Source organism: Bos mutus, chromosome 10, assembly GCF_027580195.1.
Source record: "Bos mutus isolate GX-2022 chromosome 10, NWIPB_WYAK_1.1, whole genome shotgun sequence".
NCBI lineage: Eukaryota > Metazoa > Chordata > Mammalia > Artiodactyla > Bovidae > Bos > Bos mutus.
Genome location: NC_091626.1, coordinates 36,582,600 through 36,600,806, shown reverse-complemented (window position 1 = coordinate 36,600,806; position 18,207 = coordinate 36,582,600). Strand labels below are relative to the sequence as shown.

Genomic DNA, 18,207 nt, shown 5'->3' with positions numbered 1-18,207 from the left:
TGTTATTTCTTCTTTGAGGGTTAAAAATAAAAAGGAGGTTTGGAGAAGTTTTATATATAACTTGTTCTGTATGTATTCTTTTTCCTCCTCTTCTTCTTTTCCTCCCTACTCTGCTCCCTGTTCCCTTCTCCTTCAGTAATTCTCTCCAGATTCCAGAAAACAAGGTAGGCTGCACTGAGTTCTAAGCTTGTAAAGTAAACAGCACCTGGTGCTTGAAACACCAGGAGAGCTAACCAGCTTGCTCAGATGACTTATAAACATAGATTTTAATGATTTCTTCTAAATTATATGTTGCCTAAATTTTTTAGGGCTTGCAAACTTTGAAGAATTTAAGTGATCTCAACCTTGCTGGAAATCTAATAAGCAGCATTGGTATGTACAGTTTCATTTGAAATATGAGATAATGTTACAATAATTTTTTGTTTGTATAAAAAGTACAGTCTTAGGTTTCTTTCTTTTAGACTTTTTGTATGATGTCTTTACAAAGTATTTCTAAATCTATAGTTAAAGGATATGGAAATACTACCCATTGATCAGTGGTTACTAGTTGTGCAATGTTACTGTTAGGAAAAGATGGTCATATACAACTCAGAAACATGGCAAGATACGAATAGGAGGTAAAATAAGAAATTTAATTTTTTTCTCATCTTGTTTTTTTAAATTAAAGGTCGATGTCTTGATCCCAATGAACAACTAGAAAGATTAAACCTTTCTGGTAACCAAATATGTTCTTTCAAGGTATGTTTAAGTGGAATAATTTATTTTTATTTATCAATCTGAATCATGAGCCATCTTATTGAAGAAAATAGACTAAATATTCCCCTCTTAAAGAATAATTTAATTGTTTTGGGCTACCGAATACTTCCACAAATTTTCACATCATCTGATAAATTGGCCCTAATGATCTGACACTATTAAAACCAAAAAAAATAACTATTCAGTTGGTTTTTAGGATACCACTTTCTCTTAGTTTTTCTCCCATCTTTCTGGCTATACCTCTTCAGTTTTCTGGCTTTTCATTCTCTTCTAGCACCTAAAAAATGGATTATCCCAAGTTAGTCCAAGATCTTTTCTCATTTCTATCTGCATTCATTCTCTAATCACTCTAATCATCTTACAACTTTAAATACGTTTATCCACTAATTACTCCTAAATTGGTATCTCTATTTTGCCTAAAAATATGATAGACATCTCCTATCCTAACTCAAACTGAGTTTCCCTTCGCCAGACCTTCATCTCCTGCAGCCTTCTCCATTTCTCTAAAAGGCATCTCTATTCTTCTGATAACTTAAGCCAAAATCCTTAGTTATTCCATGCCCCATATCCAGTGCATCAGCAAATTCTGTTGGCTCTACCTTCAGGATATGTCGAGTCTGACCATTTTTTAACCGCCTGTATCACTGTTAGCCTGATTCAAGACACCATCTTCTCTTTCTTGCATTACTGAAAAAAAACCCTCCTAACAGTTCTCCCTGTGTTTACCCTTCACTATACTCAGTCTGTTCTTTACATAGCATCCTGCCCCTTTAAATATACGTCAGATCAAATCACTTCTGCTCAAAAACCCGTCCTTGGTTTCTCATCTCTTTCAGAGTAAAAGCCAATTCTTACAATGGCCCATCAGATTCTATATAATCTAGTTTCCCCACTGTCTCTCTGACTACAGCTTCTATCACTGTCCCCTTTGTTTACATCATTCTAGCCTCTCTGGTCTCTTCACTATTCCTTAAATATATCTAAGACAGTCACCTTAGAGCCTTTGCACTTGCTGGAATATTCTTCCCCCATATATCTTCATGGGCTTCCCTCGTAGCTCAGTTGGTAGAGTCTGACTGCAATGCAAGAGACCTGGGTTCGATCCCTGGGTTGGGAAGATCCCCTGGAGGAGGAAATGGCAACCCACTCTGATATTCTTGCCTGAAGAATCCCATGGACAGAGGAGCCTGGCAGGCTACCGTCTATCGGGTTGCAAGAGTTGGACACGATTGAGCAATTAAGTGCACAGCGTGCTCACATATATCCTCATAACTCATCTCATTTCTTTTCAGACTTTATTCAAATGTTATGTTCTTAGCTATGCCTTTCTTGCCTAATTTAAATAAAATAGCAACAATCCCCTACTACCCTCTTCCAACTGGAAGCATTCCCATCATTTTTCTCCTTTTCTATTTTTCCTATTGGAACTTATCCAGAAAGCTTACTAGAATACAAGCTCCATGAGTACAGGAACTCACCTGTTTTATTCACTGCTCTATGCACAATACTTAAAGCAGTATTTGACTTGTAATAAACCTCAGTAAACATTTGTGAGGTACATAAATGAGAGAGAAAAAAACAAATAAGACAATGTTTATGGCATATAGTGTGGGTAAAAATATATAGCATTCATAATTTTGACAGTGTCAGAATGAAGTACATATTCAAACACTTCCTCTAGGGTAATACTAAAGAAAGGTGGGCAGATTTACCATTTAAATAATTCTGAATTGATTGATATTAAAGTAGGCATTCTTTTCCTCAAAACAGATTATAGAACACCAAAAAGCTATAGAATAAGGCAGAATGTTTGAAGTGAAAGTCACTCAGCTGTGTCTGACTCTTTACCACCGCATGGACTATAGCCCACAAGGTTCTGTCCAGGAATTCTCCAGGCAAGAATACTGGAGTGGGTTGTCATGCTTTTCTCCAGGGCATCCTCCCAACCCAGGGATTGAACCCAGGTCTCCTGCATTGCAGGCAGATTCTTTACCATGAGGCAGAATGTTATAAGCACCTTAAAAGAAATTTAAATAAAGTTTAATTTTATTGGTAAAATTAAAGAGGAAATATTTGATGTGAACATTGAAGGGCTGACAGAACTTCAACAGGCAATGTAGGGAGAATCTTCTACAACATAGTTGGAAGTAGGCATTCCAAAGATGAGAAGAACCGCATGCAGAAAGAAGTGGAGGTAGGAAATCAAGGGGTTTATTTGTAGTAACAGCAGCAACAGAGATCAGAGGGAGCTATGAAACATATATTCAAAATGTGTATATGTATACACTTAAATATTACCTACACTTAAGTATTACCTACACTCATTTGTTACCTTAAATATTACCTAAAGTTAGATGACACTGGAGTCTATGAAAGCACAACATCTCACTGAAAATTAGTGGGATGGTACCTGGTACAGATGGAAAAGGGCACACAAATTTTTTCATCACCACCAAGATAGTATCTTTTTAGGGTGACTGGAAAGGTTAGATATAAAAATTCAGAATAGTATTTCAGGAACATTCCTAGGATGAGAATAGTAAAAGTTGCTGTGAGTTATGCTCAGTGTTTTGCTCAGTAGGTAATATTTAAGCTAACAAATGAGACATGAACAGGAGTTACCTAAGGAAAGAACATTCCAGGCAAAGGTGTGCAGGACCTAGGTGGTGGAAAGACGGTGGAAAATTTAAAAAACTAGAAATCCTCTGTCTGGAGCAGAACGAGGGAGAGAGTATGAGTTGAGGCTGAAGAAGATAAGTGCAGAATGCTGGGAGGATGAGGTATCACCCTGCCAAGGAGCCATATGGTAGCTTATCTCACCCTGGCCTGCCATGGCAGCCTTGTGGCGAAGAGCAGAGGCTGCACAGCCAGGAAGACCTGTCATTTCTAGCCCTGCACAAACCAGGGGCAGCGCAGTACAATGGTAACGTGACGCTGAAGTGACATAGTAAAATAACGTTCTTAGAATAAAGACTGAACATCACTCAATAGATAGGCTATTTTATTATTAGTCTCACTGTTATAATGTTAACCTATTTCACTCTCCTCACCAAAAGAATGGGATTAAATAGGACTATTGTGAAGATTCACTGTATGGCATAAAATTAAAAAGGCTCTCTGCGATAATGGCGGCTACTTCTCAAAAAAACATTGAGCATAACTCACAGCAACTTTTACTATTCTCATTCTAGGAATGTTCCTGAAATACTACTATTCTGAATTTTTATGTCTAACCTTTCCAGTCACCCTAAAAAGATACTATCTTGGTGGTGATGAAAAAATCTGTGTGCCCTTTCCATCTGTACCAGGTACCATCCCACTAATTTTCAGTGAGATGTTGTGCTTTCATAGACTCCAGTGTCATCTAACTTTAGAGTGTGGGTGGAGGATTCCTGTGTAAGACTTCAAAGTTCACACCCATCATAGCTTAGACTCATGGTCAGATGCAAACCAGCCACCCAGAAAACAGTATCTTCATACTTCAGAACTATCAGTGGTTTACCTTCCTTGTCCTGCAGAATTTGACCAAATAATTCTCTGCACAAGTCTATCCAGCAGTCTCCTTTCTAGAGAAACACTGCTTAGTGCCACTCCTGGGCTATGGGCCCAGCCATAGCCTCAGGTCCAGCCAGGGAGCCAAGTTCTCACTTGTCCGTAGATAGCCGGGACACACATGTCCACCTCCTCCTTACTGGTGATTCTGGCAGCCTGACTTCATTACTTGCTTCCTGATTCCATTTGTACTTTATCTTCTAAATTAGAACCTCCTGATTCTTGCCTTGGATTTCCTTTAATTCTGATTCTGAGTCTCCTAACTAGCATTGCATTCCATCAAGTCCACTCTACCATCGTACCCTCCTACCCCAGGCCCCCCTAGTAATATTATTATTGAGAAAGATGTGAGGATGTCTTAGAGATTGGTGGAAAGTAATATGTTGAAGTGATTTAGATGAATAAATGTTATTCTCTAGTGAAAAAGATGCTAAATACTTGAAAAATGGATCAATACTTAAACAGCAGACTCTGTTTCCATGCATTTTAAATGTAAAAGGCCAAAGAGTATTTACTAAATCATGTATGTATTCCATATGATTTTAATTTCAAGGTAAAAGATGTAATTACATTAACAACCCTTACCCTTCCAGAGTCTGTGAGGAAAATGAGGGCCTTAGGAGAAAGCTAGATTTCAGTTGCCTTTAATAGGCAGAAATGGAATTTATAGAAACAAAAAACCTCAAACCAAAAGAAAACCTAAAACTCAGGATATCAGTGGTAATTATGATAAAACAGAGGTGCCATAAGTCTTTGGTGATAATAGCAGACCTGGAGGCTAAGGAAAAGAGTGAGTGGTGGTCGGTGTGGGGAGTTTGATGAAGCTTGTAGGAGACCTGCACCCTTGTTACTGCTGGGCACTTGTTGGCAAAGGGGCTGTGTGCAAAGAGGGAATGGGGTCTGAAGGAATAAATGGGCTCCAAGATTTCATGTGGAATACATGATTCAGTAAATACTCTTTGGCCTTTTACATTTAAAATGCATGGAAACAGAGTCTGCTGTTTAAGTATTGATCCATTTTTCAAGTATTTAACATCTTTTTCACTAGAGAATAACATTTATTCATCTAAATCCCTTCCACATATTAAGGTACATAATTAAAATGCATTAATTAAATTATGGGTGATCTTAAGAATTCAAATGCCTTTCTGAGAAATGGACAGTTGAAATTAATTAATTTATTACTGTTCTAGGACCTTACTAACTTAACCAGGCTGCGTCACTTAAAGGATTTATGTCTGAATGATCCTCAGTATAAAACCAATCCAGTTTGTCTGCTGTGTAATTATTCCACACATGTGTTATATCATTTGCCGTGCCTTCAAAGACTCGATACGTTTGATGTGTCACCAAAGCAGATCAAGGAACTGGCAGATGTAAGTGTGTCCCTAATCAGGTATCTGTGACTTAAGTTTAATTAACTGCCTCTTTCTGGCTATGTCAACGTGTGGTAGGTAGTATTATTTTGTCAGTGTTGTCACCAATTCTACTTTTGCCCAGTGAGCTGGATATTTCACATAAATGCATATAAATAATAATAATATTAGTACTAGAACCTCAATTTAGATGACAATACTGGAAGGTAAAATAATAGAAAAATATTTATAATTTATATAAAGCTTAAAGAAGAAAATCTGAAAAATTATCATCAGTGCTAAGAATATATGAAAATTAATAAAACCTAAACAAAGTAGAAATGAAACAAGTAACTTCCTCTCATTTGGAATATTATATATCAAAATTAGAAAATACCCATGGTTGATGGTAGTATGCCAGGATTAGGTAGATTTTAATCTAATTAAAGATGGTTTGGGGTTCTCTGTAAGTATAAGTGTAAGTATAAGTGGATCCACTCGCACTGCCAAAATCTTGAAGATGTCCAAAATCTTGAAGATGACCAAAATCTTGAAGAGAGCTTTTCCTGGGCTGTCACTGATGGTGAGTCTCTCAGTAAAGGGGCTACTTTGACATGGTACTAAAGTTTTGTAATTTGAGAATAGAGTTCATAGGAATTTACCATGTTTATTAATATTCTTTCCACATTATATTTCTACTTCTCCTTCCAGTCCATTGAGTCCCATTTGTTCATTTAGTTAACCATTCAATAAACAGTTTATGAGTATCTAGAATGTGCCAAGCATGTGGATGCCCCCACATAAAGCCCTTCCATCCTTTCCTTGTGGTTCATCCATTATCTCAACACAGATGAAGAATGTCTTTACCCATTTATCTTGTTTCTCTTCTCTTGTTAGCCTGAGGATTTATTGTCAAGTTCCCTTCTTTCCTCTCTTCTTTTCAAAACTGAGATTATCCTCTCTCCCATCCCAATCTAAGAAGTGAGCTGTCTTGTAATATTGAGCAAAGAGCTAGATAGTTATTGTCTACTAGCAGAGGTTCAGAGTCATCGGAGGGTCAGGTAGGAATGTTTTCTCTAACAGTGTTAAGTCAAAAATAATTACAAAACTTCACAGTGACACCATATTTTTGAAATTTCCATTATCGTCTCTGTGTTTTTTAATCACACACTTTCTAAAAGGTGAGCAGGGTGAATGCGCTTCATTAAACTACTTGTCTGATTAATTTATCTAACAAATATTTAATGCCTATTAGACATTGAGACACAGTTCAAGGCACTAGAAATAAAATGACCAAAATAGATAAAACCCCTGCTTCCAAATGGAGTTTACATTCTAGTGAGAGAAGACAGATAATAAGGACTAAATGAGTAAAAAACTAGTATGTCAGATGGTGATAAATGCTATGGAGAACAACACAGTGAAGGAAACAAGATTGTTGGTAGGCGCAGAGGAAGGGTTATTGCCTTTTTTGTAAGAATTGTTTGGAAATTATTTATTTAGGCAACATTTGAGCAGAGAACTGAGGAAGTAATGGGGCAAGCTCTTCAGGGATCAACAAGAACAAAGACCTTAAGCAGGAGCATGCCTCTCATATTTTAAGAACAACAAGGAGGCTAGTCTGGCTGGAGCTGAGGAAGTAAAGAGGAGAGAAAGAGATGAATACAGGAGTGGCGGGGTCGGGGGGTGGGGGGCAAACCATGTGAGACTGAAGAATGGTATAAGAACTTTGGCTTTTACTTTCAGTGATATGAGGCCACTGGAAAACTTTGAGAGGAGGTGAAACAAGATGCCTTATGTTTTAAAGTGTTAATCACTCAGTCATGTCCGACTCTGTGACCTCATGGACTGTAGCCCACCATGAAATTCTCCAGGCAAGAATACTGGAGTGGGTAGCCATTCGTTTCTGCAGGTGATCATCCCAACCTAGGGATCAAACCCTGGTCTCCCACACTACAGGCAGATTCTTTACTGCCTGAGCCACCAGAGAAGCAAAGGGATCTTTTTTTGGATAATAAATTAAGAATAGAGGATTTGAGGGGAAAGGTGAAAGCAGAGAGACCAGTTAGGTTCCAGAAACTTGGGTGAGAGATGTTGATGGTTTGATACAGGACACTATAGTGGAGGTAGTAAAAAGTAATCAAATTGTGGTAGTAGTTAGAAGGTGGGACCCATCTGGATTTGCTGATAGATTGAATTTGAAGTGTAGAAGAACAAAGTAGAGAATAATTCCAAGCAACTGAAGGAAAAGGAGCTGCTATTTGATGAGATAAGGAAGAGTATGGGAGGAATACATTTAGAAGGAAGAATCACAGTCTAATTTTAAGCACAGAAGGTTTGAATAATCTTTTGAACATCTGTGATAGATATGAGTCTATTTAATAGAGTCGCCTAGGTTGAAGATATAAATATGAGAATTGAAAGCAGAAGGACAGTACCAAGCTGAGGACTGGATGAGTCACCAAGGGCATGGTGTGGATGGGAAGGTAGGGTAGGTGTGTCACTTGGGTAGGTAGGTCCTGACTTTACTTGCTACTTGTAGGCAAAAAAAAAAAAAAAAGCACCATTTGCCCTTTCCTTAGTTAATGATTTTTTTTTTTTCCCTTAGTGGCACCCAAGAAACAAGCTCTTCTTGGTCAGGAATTTTTATCTGCTGATCATCACCCCAAACAGCTTTCCCCACTCTTAAATGTGCCAATTTTATGAATGCCTTGTATTTTGCACAAGGATTTAATGATTTCAGTTTCAGAATTTCATAGCATGTGTGGGAAAGGGAATTATTTTGCTTTTTCAGCATTCATATATTTGTTTCCATTCCATCTTTTATGCCAAATAATTCTGTTGGGATCTTGACTATCTACTCTCTACTAAGTAAATCAGATAACAGAATACAAGCCTTCCAACTTATTTGAGTACAGATTTCCTGATAAAAAGAAATCTCTTCATTATTTCAGGTAAATAGTTAAAACCAGGTCATATTATATTAATAATATTATTAATAATATATATTAATAATATGACCTGATTTTTTATTTTCTTCTCAGCTAGTTCTTTTTACTAGTATAACTCATAAGCACCATTTACTTTGTGTATTTCTTTTTTTTGTATCTTTAAATTTTTTTTTTTAATTTATTTTTTAATTGAAGGATAATTGCTTTATAGAATTTTGTTGTTTTCTGTCAAACTTCAACATGAATCGGCCATAGGTATATATATTTCCCCTCCTTTTGGAGCCTCCCTCCTATCTCCCTCTCCATCCCACCCCTCTAGGTTGATACAGAGCCCCTGTTAAAGAGTTTCCTGAACCATATAGCAAATTCCCATTGGCTATCTATTTGTAAGTTTCCATGTTACTCTTTTCATTCATCTCACCCTCTCCTCCCCTCTCCCCATGTCCATAAGTCTATTCTCTATGTCTGTTTGCCCATTGCTGCCCTGTAAATAAGTTCTTCAGTATCATTCTTCTAGATTCCGTATATATGTGTTAGAATACAATATTTATCTTTCTTTTTCTGAGTCACTTCATTCTGTATAATAGGTTCTGTGTTCATCCACCTCATCAGAACAGACTCAAATGTGTTCCTTTTTATGGCTGAGTAGTATTCCATTGTGTATATGTACCACAACTTTATCCATTCATCTGTCAATAGACATCTAGGTTGCTTCCATGTTCTAGCTATTGTAAATAGTGCTGCAGTGAACAATGGGATACATGTGTCTTTTTCAATTTTGGTTTCCTCAGGGTATATGCCTAGGTGTGGGATTGCTGAGTCATATGGTGGTTTTATTCCTAATTTTTTAAGGCATCTCCATACTGTCTTCTGTAGTGGCTATATCAGTTTACATTCCCACCAACAGGGCAAGAGTGTCCCCTTTTCTCCACACCCTCTTCCGCATTTATTGTTTGTAGACTTTTTGATGATGGCCATTCTGACTGGTTTGAGGAGATATCTCACTGTAGTTTTGAATTGCGTTTCTCTAAAAATGAGCGATGTTGAGCATCTGTCTTTTCATGTGTTTGTTAGCCATCTGTATGTATTCTTTGGAGAAATGTCTGTTTAGGTCTTTTTTCCCACTTTTTGATTGGGTTGTTTGTTTTTCTGGTATTGAGTTGTATGAGCTGCTTGTATATTTTAGAAATTTATCCTTTGTCAGTTGTTTTATTTGCTGTCATTTTCTCCCATTCTGAGCGTTGTCTTGCTTATAGTTTCCTTTGCTGTGCAAAAGCTTTTACAATTAATCAGGTCCCACTTGTTTACTTTTGTTTTTATTTCCATTATTCTAGGAGGTGGGTCATGGAAGATCTTGCTTTGATTTAGGTCATTGAGTGTTCTGCCTATGTTTTCCTCTAAGAGTTTTATAGTTTCTGGCCTTACCTTTAGGTCATTAATCCATTTTGAGTTTATCTTTGTGTATGGTGTTAGGAAGTGTTCTAATATCATTCTTTTACATGTAGCTGTCCAGTTTTCCCAGCACCATTTATTGAAGAGGCTGTCTTTGCCCCATTGTATATTCTTGCCTCCTTTGTCAAAAATAAGGTACCCACAGGTGCATGGGTTTATTTCTGGGCTTTCTATCTGTTTCATTGGTCTATATTTCTGTTTTTGTGCCAGTACCATACTGTCTTGATGACTGTAGCTTTGTAGTATAATCTGAAGTCAAGAAGCTTGATTCCTCCAGCTTCATTCTTCTTTCTCAAGACTTCTTTGGCTATTCGGGGTCTTTTGTGTTTCCATTTGAATTTTGAAAATTTTTTATGTAGTTCTGTGAAAAATGCCATTGGTAATTTGATAGGGATTGCATTGAATCTGTAGATTGCATTTGGTAGTATAGTCATTTTCACAATATTGATTCTTCCTACACAGGAACATGGAATATCACTCCCATCTGTTTATGTCATCTTTGATTTCTTTCATCAGTGTCTTAAAATTTTCTGTATTCAGTTGTTTTCTCTCCTTAGGGAAATTTATTCCTAGATATTTAATTCTTTTTGTTGCAGTGGTGAATGGAATTGATTCCTTAATTTCTCTTTCTAATTTTTCATTGTTAGTATATAGAAATGCAAGTGATTTCTGTGTATTGATTTTGTATCCTGCAACTTTGCTAAATTCACTGATTAGCTCTACTAATTTTCTGATACTATCTTTAGGGTTTTCTATGGCAATGGCACCCCACTCCGGTACTCTTGCCTGGAAAATTCCATGGATGGAGGAGCCTGGTAGGCTGCAGTCCATGGGGTCACAAGGAGTTGGATATGACTGACCGACTTCACTTTCACTTTTCACTTTCATGCACTGGAGAAGGAAATGGCACCCCACTCCAGTGTTCTTGCCTGGAGAATCCCAGGGGCAGGGGAGCCTGTTGGGCTGCCATCTATGGGGTCGCACAGAGTCAGACACGACTGAAGCAACTTAGCAGCAGCAGCAGCAGCATGTACAGTATCATGTCATCTGCAAGCAGTGAGAGCTTTACTTCTTCTTTTCTGAACTGGATTCCTTTTATTTCTTTTTCTTCTCTGATTGCTGTAGCTAGGACTTCCAGAACTATGCTGAATAATAGTGGTGAAAGTGGACACCCTTTCTTGTTCCTGATCTTAGGGGGAATGCTTTCAGTTTTTCACCATTGAGAATAATGTTTGCTGTAGGCTTATCATATATGGCCTTTACTATGTTGAGGTAGGTTTCTTCTATGCAAATTTTTTGAAGAGTTTTAATCATAAATGGGTGCTGAATTTTGTCAAAGGCTTTTTCTGCATCTATTCAGATGGTCATATGGTTTTTATCTTTCAGTTTGTTAATATGGTGTATCACATTGATTGATTTGCATATATTGAAGAATCCTTGCATCCCTGGAATGAACCCAACTTGATCATGGTGTATGAGCTTTTTGATGTGTTGCTGAATTCTGTTTGTTAAGATTTTGTTGAGGATTTTTGCATTTGTGTTTATAACTAATATTGGCCTGTAGTTTTCTTTTTTCATGTCTTTGTCTGGTTTTGGTATCGGGGTGATGATGGCCTCATAGAATGAGTTTGAAAGTGTTCCTTCCTCTGCAATTTTTTTAAAGAGTTTTTTTGTTTTTGAAAAATTTTGAAAGAGTTTTACCATGTGGCTCAACTGGTAAAGAATCTACCTGCAATGTGGGAGACTTGGATTCTATCCCACTTCAGTATTCTGGCCTAGAGAATTCCATGGATGTCCACGGGCTCACAAAGAGCTGGACAAGATAATAGGTGGTATTAACTTTGGGCTTCCCTTGTGGCTCAGCTAGTAAAGAATCTACCTGCAATCTGGGAGATCTGGGTTCAATCCCTGGGTTGGGAAGATCCCCTGGAGAAAGGAGAAAGGAAAAGCTACCCACTCCAGTATTCTGGCCTGGAGAATTCCATGGACTGTATCAAAGAGTCAGACACAACTGAGAAACTCTCACTTTAGAAGGATAGGCATTATCTCTTCTCTAAATGTTTGATAGAGTTCTCCGGTGAAGTCATCTCGTACTGGGCTTTTGTGTTTTGGTAGATTTTTGATCACAGGCTTCAATTTCAGTGCTTGTAATTGGGTTGTTCATAATTTCTGTTTCTTCCTGGTTCACTCTTGGAAGACTGAACTTTTCTAAGAATCTGTCCATTTCTTCCAGGTTATCCATTTTATTGCCATATAGTTGTTCATAATAGTCTCTTATAATCCTTTGTACTTATGCATTGTCTGTTGTAACCTCTCCTTTTTCATTTCTAATTTTGTTGATTTGACTCTTCTCTCCTTTTTCTTGATGAGTCTGGCTAACGGTTTGTCAATTTTGTTTATCTTCTCAAAGAACCAGCTTTAGTTTTATTAATCTTTACTATTGTTTCTTTCAGTTCTTTTTCATTTATTTCTGCTCAGATCTTTATGTTTCTTTCCTTCTACTAATCTTGGGGGGTTTTTTCCTTCTTCTTTTTCCAGTTGTTTGGGTGTAAAGTTAGGTTGTCTATTTGATGTTTTTCTTGATTCTTGAGATATTGCTATAAACTTCCTTCTTAGAACTGCTTTTGCTGCATCCCATAGGTTTTGACCTGCCTCTTGAGAAATCTGTATGCAGGTCAGGAAGCAAAAGTTAGAACTGGACATGGAACAACAGACTGGTTCCAGATCGGGAAAGGAGTATGTCAAGGCTGTATATTGTCACCCTGCTTATTTAACTTATATGCAGAATACATCAGGAGAAATGCTGGGCTGGATGAAGCACAAGCTGGAATCAAGATCGCCGGGAGAAATATCAATAACCTCAGATATGCAGATGACACCATCCTTATGGCAGAAAGTGAAGAAGAACTAAAGAGCCTCTTGATGAAAGTGATAGAGGAGAGTAAAAATGTAGGCCTAAAACTCAACATTCAGAAAACTAAGATCATGGCATCTGGTCCCATTACTTCATGGCAAATAGATGGGGAAACAGTGGAAACAGTGACAGACTTTATTTTTGGGGCTCAAAAATCATTTCAGATGGTGACTGAAGCCATGAAATTAAAATATGTTTGCTCCTTGGAAGAAAAGTTGTGATCAACCTACCCAGCATATTAAAAAGCAGAGATATTACTTTGCCAACAAAGGTCCATCTTGTCAAACTATGGTTTTTCCAGTAGTCATGTATGGATGTGAGAATTGGACTATACAGACAACTGAGTGCTGAAGAATTGATGGTTTTGAACTGTGGTATTGGAGAAGACTCTTGAGAGTCCCTTGGGCAGCAAGGAGATCAAACCAGTCCATCCTAAAGGAAATCAGTCCTAAAAATTCATTGGAAGGACTGATACTGAAGCTGAAACTCCAATACTTTGGCCACCTGATGCAAAGAACTGACTTACTAGAAAAGACCCTGATGCTGGGAAAGATTGAAGGCAGGAGGAGAAGGGAACGACAGAGGCTGAGATGGTTGATTGGCATCACTGACCCAATGGACATGAGTTTGAGTAAACTCCGGGAGTTGGTGATGAACAGGGAGGCCTGGCGTGATGCAGTCCATGGGGTCAGAACATGTATACCTGTGGTGGATTCATTTTGATATTTGGCAAAACTAATACAATTATGTAAAGTTTAAAAATAAAATTAAATTAAAAAAAAAAAAGAAAGAGTTGGACATGACTGAGTGACTGAACTGAACTGAACTGATAGGTTTTGAATTGTTGTCTTTTCATTGTCATTTGTCTCTAGAAGTTCTTTGATTTCCCTTTTGATTTCTTCAGTAACCTGTTGGTTATTTAGAAACGTGTTGTTTAATCTCCATGTGTTTGTGTTTCTTATAGTTTTTTTCTTGTAATTGATATCTAGTCTCATAGCATTGTGGTCAGAGAAGATGCTTGATGTGATTTCAGTTTTCTTTAATTTACTGAGGTTTGATTTGTGACCCAAGATGTGGTCTATCCTGGAGAATGTTCCATGTGCACTTGAGAAGAAGGTGTACTCTTCTGCATTTGGATGGAATGTCCTGAAGATATCAGTGAGATCCATTTCATGTAATGTATCATTTAAGACTTGTGTTTCCTTATTAATTTTCTGTTTTGATGATCTTTCCATTGGTGTGGAGTGGGGTGGTAAAGTCTCCTACTATTATTGTGTTATTGTCAGTTTCTCCTTTATGTCTGTTAGTGTTTGTCTTATGTATTGAGGTGCTCCTATGTTGGGTGCATAGATATTTACAATTATGTCTTCCTCTTGGATTGATTCCTTATCATTATGTAGTGTCCTCCCTTATCTCTTGTAATCTTCTTTATTTTAGGGTCTATTTTGTCTGACATGAGGATTGCTACTCCAGCTTTCTTTTGCTTCCCATATGCATGGAATATATTTTTCCATCCTCTCACTTTCAGTCTATATGGGTCTTTAGGTCTGAAGTGGGTTTCTTGTAGACAGCATATATTTAGGTCTTGTTTTTGTATTCATTCAGCCAGTCTGTGTCTTTTGTTTGGAACATTTAGCTTATTTACATTTAAAGTAATTATTGATATATATGTTCCTATTGCCATTTTCTTAATTGTTTGGGGTTGACTTTGTAGATATTTTTTCTTCTCTTATATTTCTTGACTATAAAGTCCCTTTAACATTTGTTGTAAAGCTGGTTTGGTGGTACTGAATTCTCTTTAACTTTTGTTTGTCTGAAAAGCTTTTTATTTCTCCATCAATTTTGAATGAGATCCTTCCCAGGTACAGTAATCTTGGCTATAGATTTTTCCCTTTCAGTACTTTAAATATATCCTGCCATTCCCTTCTGGCCTGCAGAGTTTCTGCTGAAAAATCAGCTGTTAAGCATATGGGGTTTCCCTTGTATGTTACCTGTTGCTTTTCCCTTGCTGCTTTTAATATTCTTTCTTTGTGTTTAGTCTTTGTTAGTTTGATTAGTGTGTGTCTTGGCATGTTTCTTCTTGGGTTTATCCTGTACGGTAATCTTTGTGCCTCTTGGACTTGATTAACTATTTCCTTTTCCATGTTGGGGAAATTTTCAACTATAATCTCTTAAAAAATGTTCTCATACCCTTTCTTTTTTTCTTCTTCTTCTGGGACCCCTGTAATTAGAATGTTGATATGTTTATATTGTCCCAGAGATCTCTGAGACTGTCCTCAGTTCTTTTCATTCTTACTTTCTTTTCTTCAGAAGTTATTTCCACCATTTAATCTTCCAGCTCAGTGATTCATTCTTCTGCTTCAGATATTCTGCTATTGATTCCTTCTAGGGTATTTTTAATTTCAGTAATTGTGTTGTCTCTGTTTGTTTATTCTTTAATTCTTCTAGGCCTTTGTTAATTTATTCTTGCATTTTCTCCTTTCTGTTTTCAAGGTTTTTAATCATCTTTACTATCATTATTCTGAGTTCTTTTTCAGGTAGTTTGCCTATTTCCTCTTCATTTATTTGGACTTCTGTGTTTCTAGTTTGTTCCTTCATTTGTGTAGTTTTTCTCTGCCTTTTCATTATTTTTTTTAACTTAATGTGTTTGAGGTCTCCTTTTTACAGGCTTCAAGGTTGAATTCTTTCTTCCTTTTGGTTTCTGCCCTCCTAAGGTTGGTCCAGTGGTTTGTGTAAGCTTCATATAGGGTGAGATTTGTGCTGAGTTTTTGTTTGTTTGTTTGTTTTTCCTCTGATGGGCAAGGCTGACTGAGGTGGTAATCCTGTCTGCTGATGAATCAGTTCATTTCAGTTCAGCTGCTTAGTCATGTCTGATTCTTTGTAACCCCATGGACTGCAGCACGCCAGGCTTCCCTGTCCATCACCAACTCCTGGAGCTTACTCAAACTCATGTCCATCAGGTCAGTGATCCCATCCAACCATCTCATCCTGTCAGCCCCTTCTCCTTCTGCCTTCAGTCTTTCCCAGCATTAGGGTCTTTTCTAGTGAGTCAGTTCTTTGCATCAGGTGGCCAAAGTATTGAAGTTTCAGCTTCAGTATCAGTCCTTCCAATGAGTATTCAGGACTGATTTCCTTTAGGATGGACTGGTTGGATCTCCTTGGTGCCCAAGGGACTCTCAAGACTCTTCTCCAACACCACAGTTCAAAAGCATCAATTCTTCGGTGCTCAGCTTTCTTTATAGTCCAACTCTCATAACTGTACATGACTACTGGTAAAATGCTGATGATTGCATTTGTATTTTTGTTTTGTTTGTTGTTTAGACGAGGTGTCCTGCACAAGGTGCTACTGGTGGTTGGGTGATGCGGGTCTTGTATTCAAGTGGTTTCCTTTGTGTGAGTTCTCACTATTTGATACTCCCTAGTCGTCTAGTCAAGGCTATGGTTTTTCCTGTGGTCATGTATGGATGTGAGAGTTGGACTGTGAAGAAGGCTGAGTGCCGAAGAATTGATGCTTTTGAACTGTGGTGTTGGAGAAGACTCTTGAGAGTCCCTTGGACTGCAAGGAGATCCAACCAGTCCATTCTGAAGGAGATTAGCCCTGGGATTTCTTTGGAAGGAATGATGCTAAAGCTGAAACTCCAGTACTTTGGCCACCTCATACGAAGAGTTGACTCATTGGAAAAGACTTTGATGCTGGGAGGGATTGGGGGCAGGAGGAGAAGGGGACCACAGAGGATGAGATGGCTGGATGGCATCACTGACTCGATGGACATGAGTCTGGGAGAACTCCGGGAGTTGGTGATGGACAGGGAGGCCTGGTGTGCTGCGATTCTGGGGTCACAAAGAGTCGGACACGCCTGAGCGACTGAACTGAACTGAACTGAACTGTGGGTTAGTTCCGCTAGCAAAGTAATGCTCAAAATTCTCCAAGCCAGGCTTCAACAGTACGTGAACTATGAACTTCCAGATTCAAGCTGGATTTGGAAAAGGCAGAGGAACCAGAAATCAAATTGCCAACATCTGTTGGATCATCAAAAAAGCTAGAGAGTTCCAGAAAAACATCTACTACTGCTTACTGACTATGCCAAAGCCTTTGACTGTGTGGATCACAACAAACTGTGGAAAATTCTGGACATGGAAAAATAGACTGGTTCCAAATAGGGAAAGGAGAACTTCAAGGCTGTATATTGTCACCCTGCTTATTTAACTTATGTCCAGAGTACATCATGAGAAATGCTGGACTGGATGAAGCACAAGCTGGAATCAAGATTGCCAGGAGAAATATCAATAGCGTCAGATATGTAGATGGCACCACACTTATGGCAGAAAGTGAAGAAGAACTAAAGAGCCTCTTGATGAAAGTGAAAGAGGAGAGTGAAAAAGTTGGCTTAAAACTCAACATTCAGAAGACTAAGATCATGGCATCTGGTCCCATCACTTCATGGCAAATAGATGGGAAAATAATGGAAATTGTGACAGACTATTTTTGGGAGTTCCAAAATCGCTGCAGATGGTGACTGCAGCCATGAAATTAAATGATGCTTGCTCCTTGGAAGAAAAGTCATGACTAACCTAGACAGCATATTAAAATCAGAGACATTACTTTGGCAACAAAGGTCCATCTAGTCAAAGCTCTGGTATTTCCAGTAGTCATGTATGGATGTGAGACTTGGACTATAAGGAAAGCTAAGTGCTGAAGAATTGATGCTTTTGAAATGTGGTGTTAGAGAAGACTCTTGAGAGTCCCTTGGACCACAAGGATATCCAACCAGTCCATCCTAAAGGAAATCAGTCCTGAATATTCATTGGAAGGACTGATGCTTAAGCTGAAACTCCAATACTTTCACCACCTGATGTGAAGAGCTGACTCATTTGAAAAGACCCTGATGCTGGGAAAGATTGAAGGCAGGAGGAGAAGGGGATGACAGAGAATGAGATGGTTGGATGTCATCACCGACTCAGTGGACATGAGTTTGAGTAAACTCCAGGAGTTGGTGATGGACAGGGAAGCCTGGCCTGCTGCAGTCCTTGGGGTCACAATGAGTTGGACACAACTGAGTGACTGAACTGAACTGACCTGAGGGTTAGTTCTCTGGTAGTCTAGGATCTTGGAGTCAGTGCTCCCACTCCAAAGGCTCAGGGCTTGATCTATATCCTCCCACTAAACTGTAAATCATGTGCAGTACTGGGAACATGTCTGGTTCACCACTATGATGTCTTTATCAAA

At 38.2% G+C, this 18,207-nt stretch overlaps 1 protein-coding gene across 1 annotated transcript in view; it reads left to right on the top strand.

The window, feature by feature from the left end:
• The window catches only part of LRRC9 (leucine rich repeat containing 9), a 121,125-nt gene that overhangs the window by 12,590 nt on the left and 90,328 nt on the right, over positions 1-18,207 (top strand). Inside the window, exons 5-7 of the mRNA XM_070378511.1 lie at positions 309-372; positions 668-738; positions 5,502-5,684. Coding sequence (XP_070234612.1) covers positions 309-372; positions 668-738; positions 5,502-5,684 — 318 coding nt within the window. The remainder of the gene's footprint in view (positions 1-308; positions 373-667; positions 739-5,501; positions 5,685-18,207) is intronic.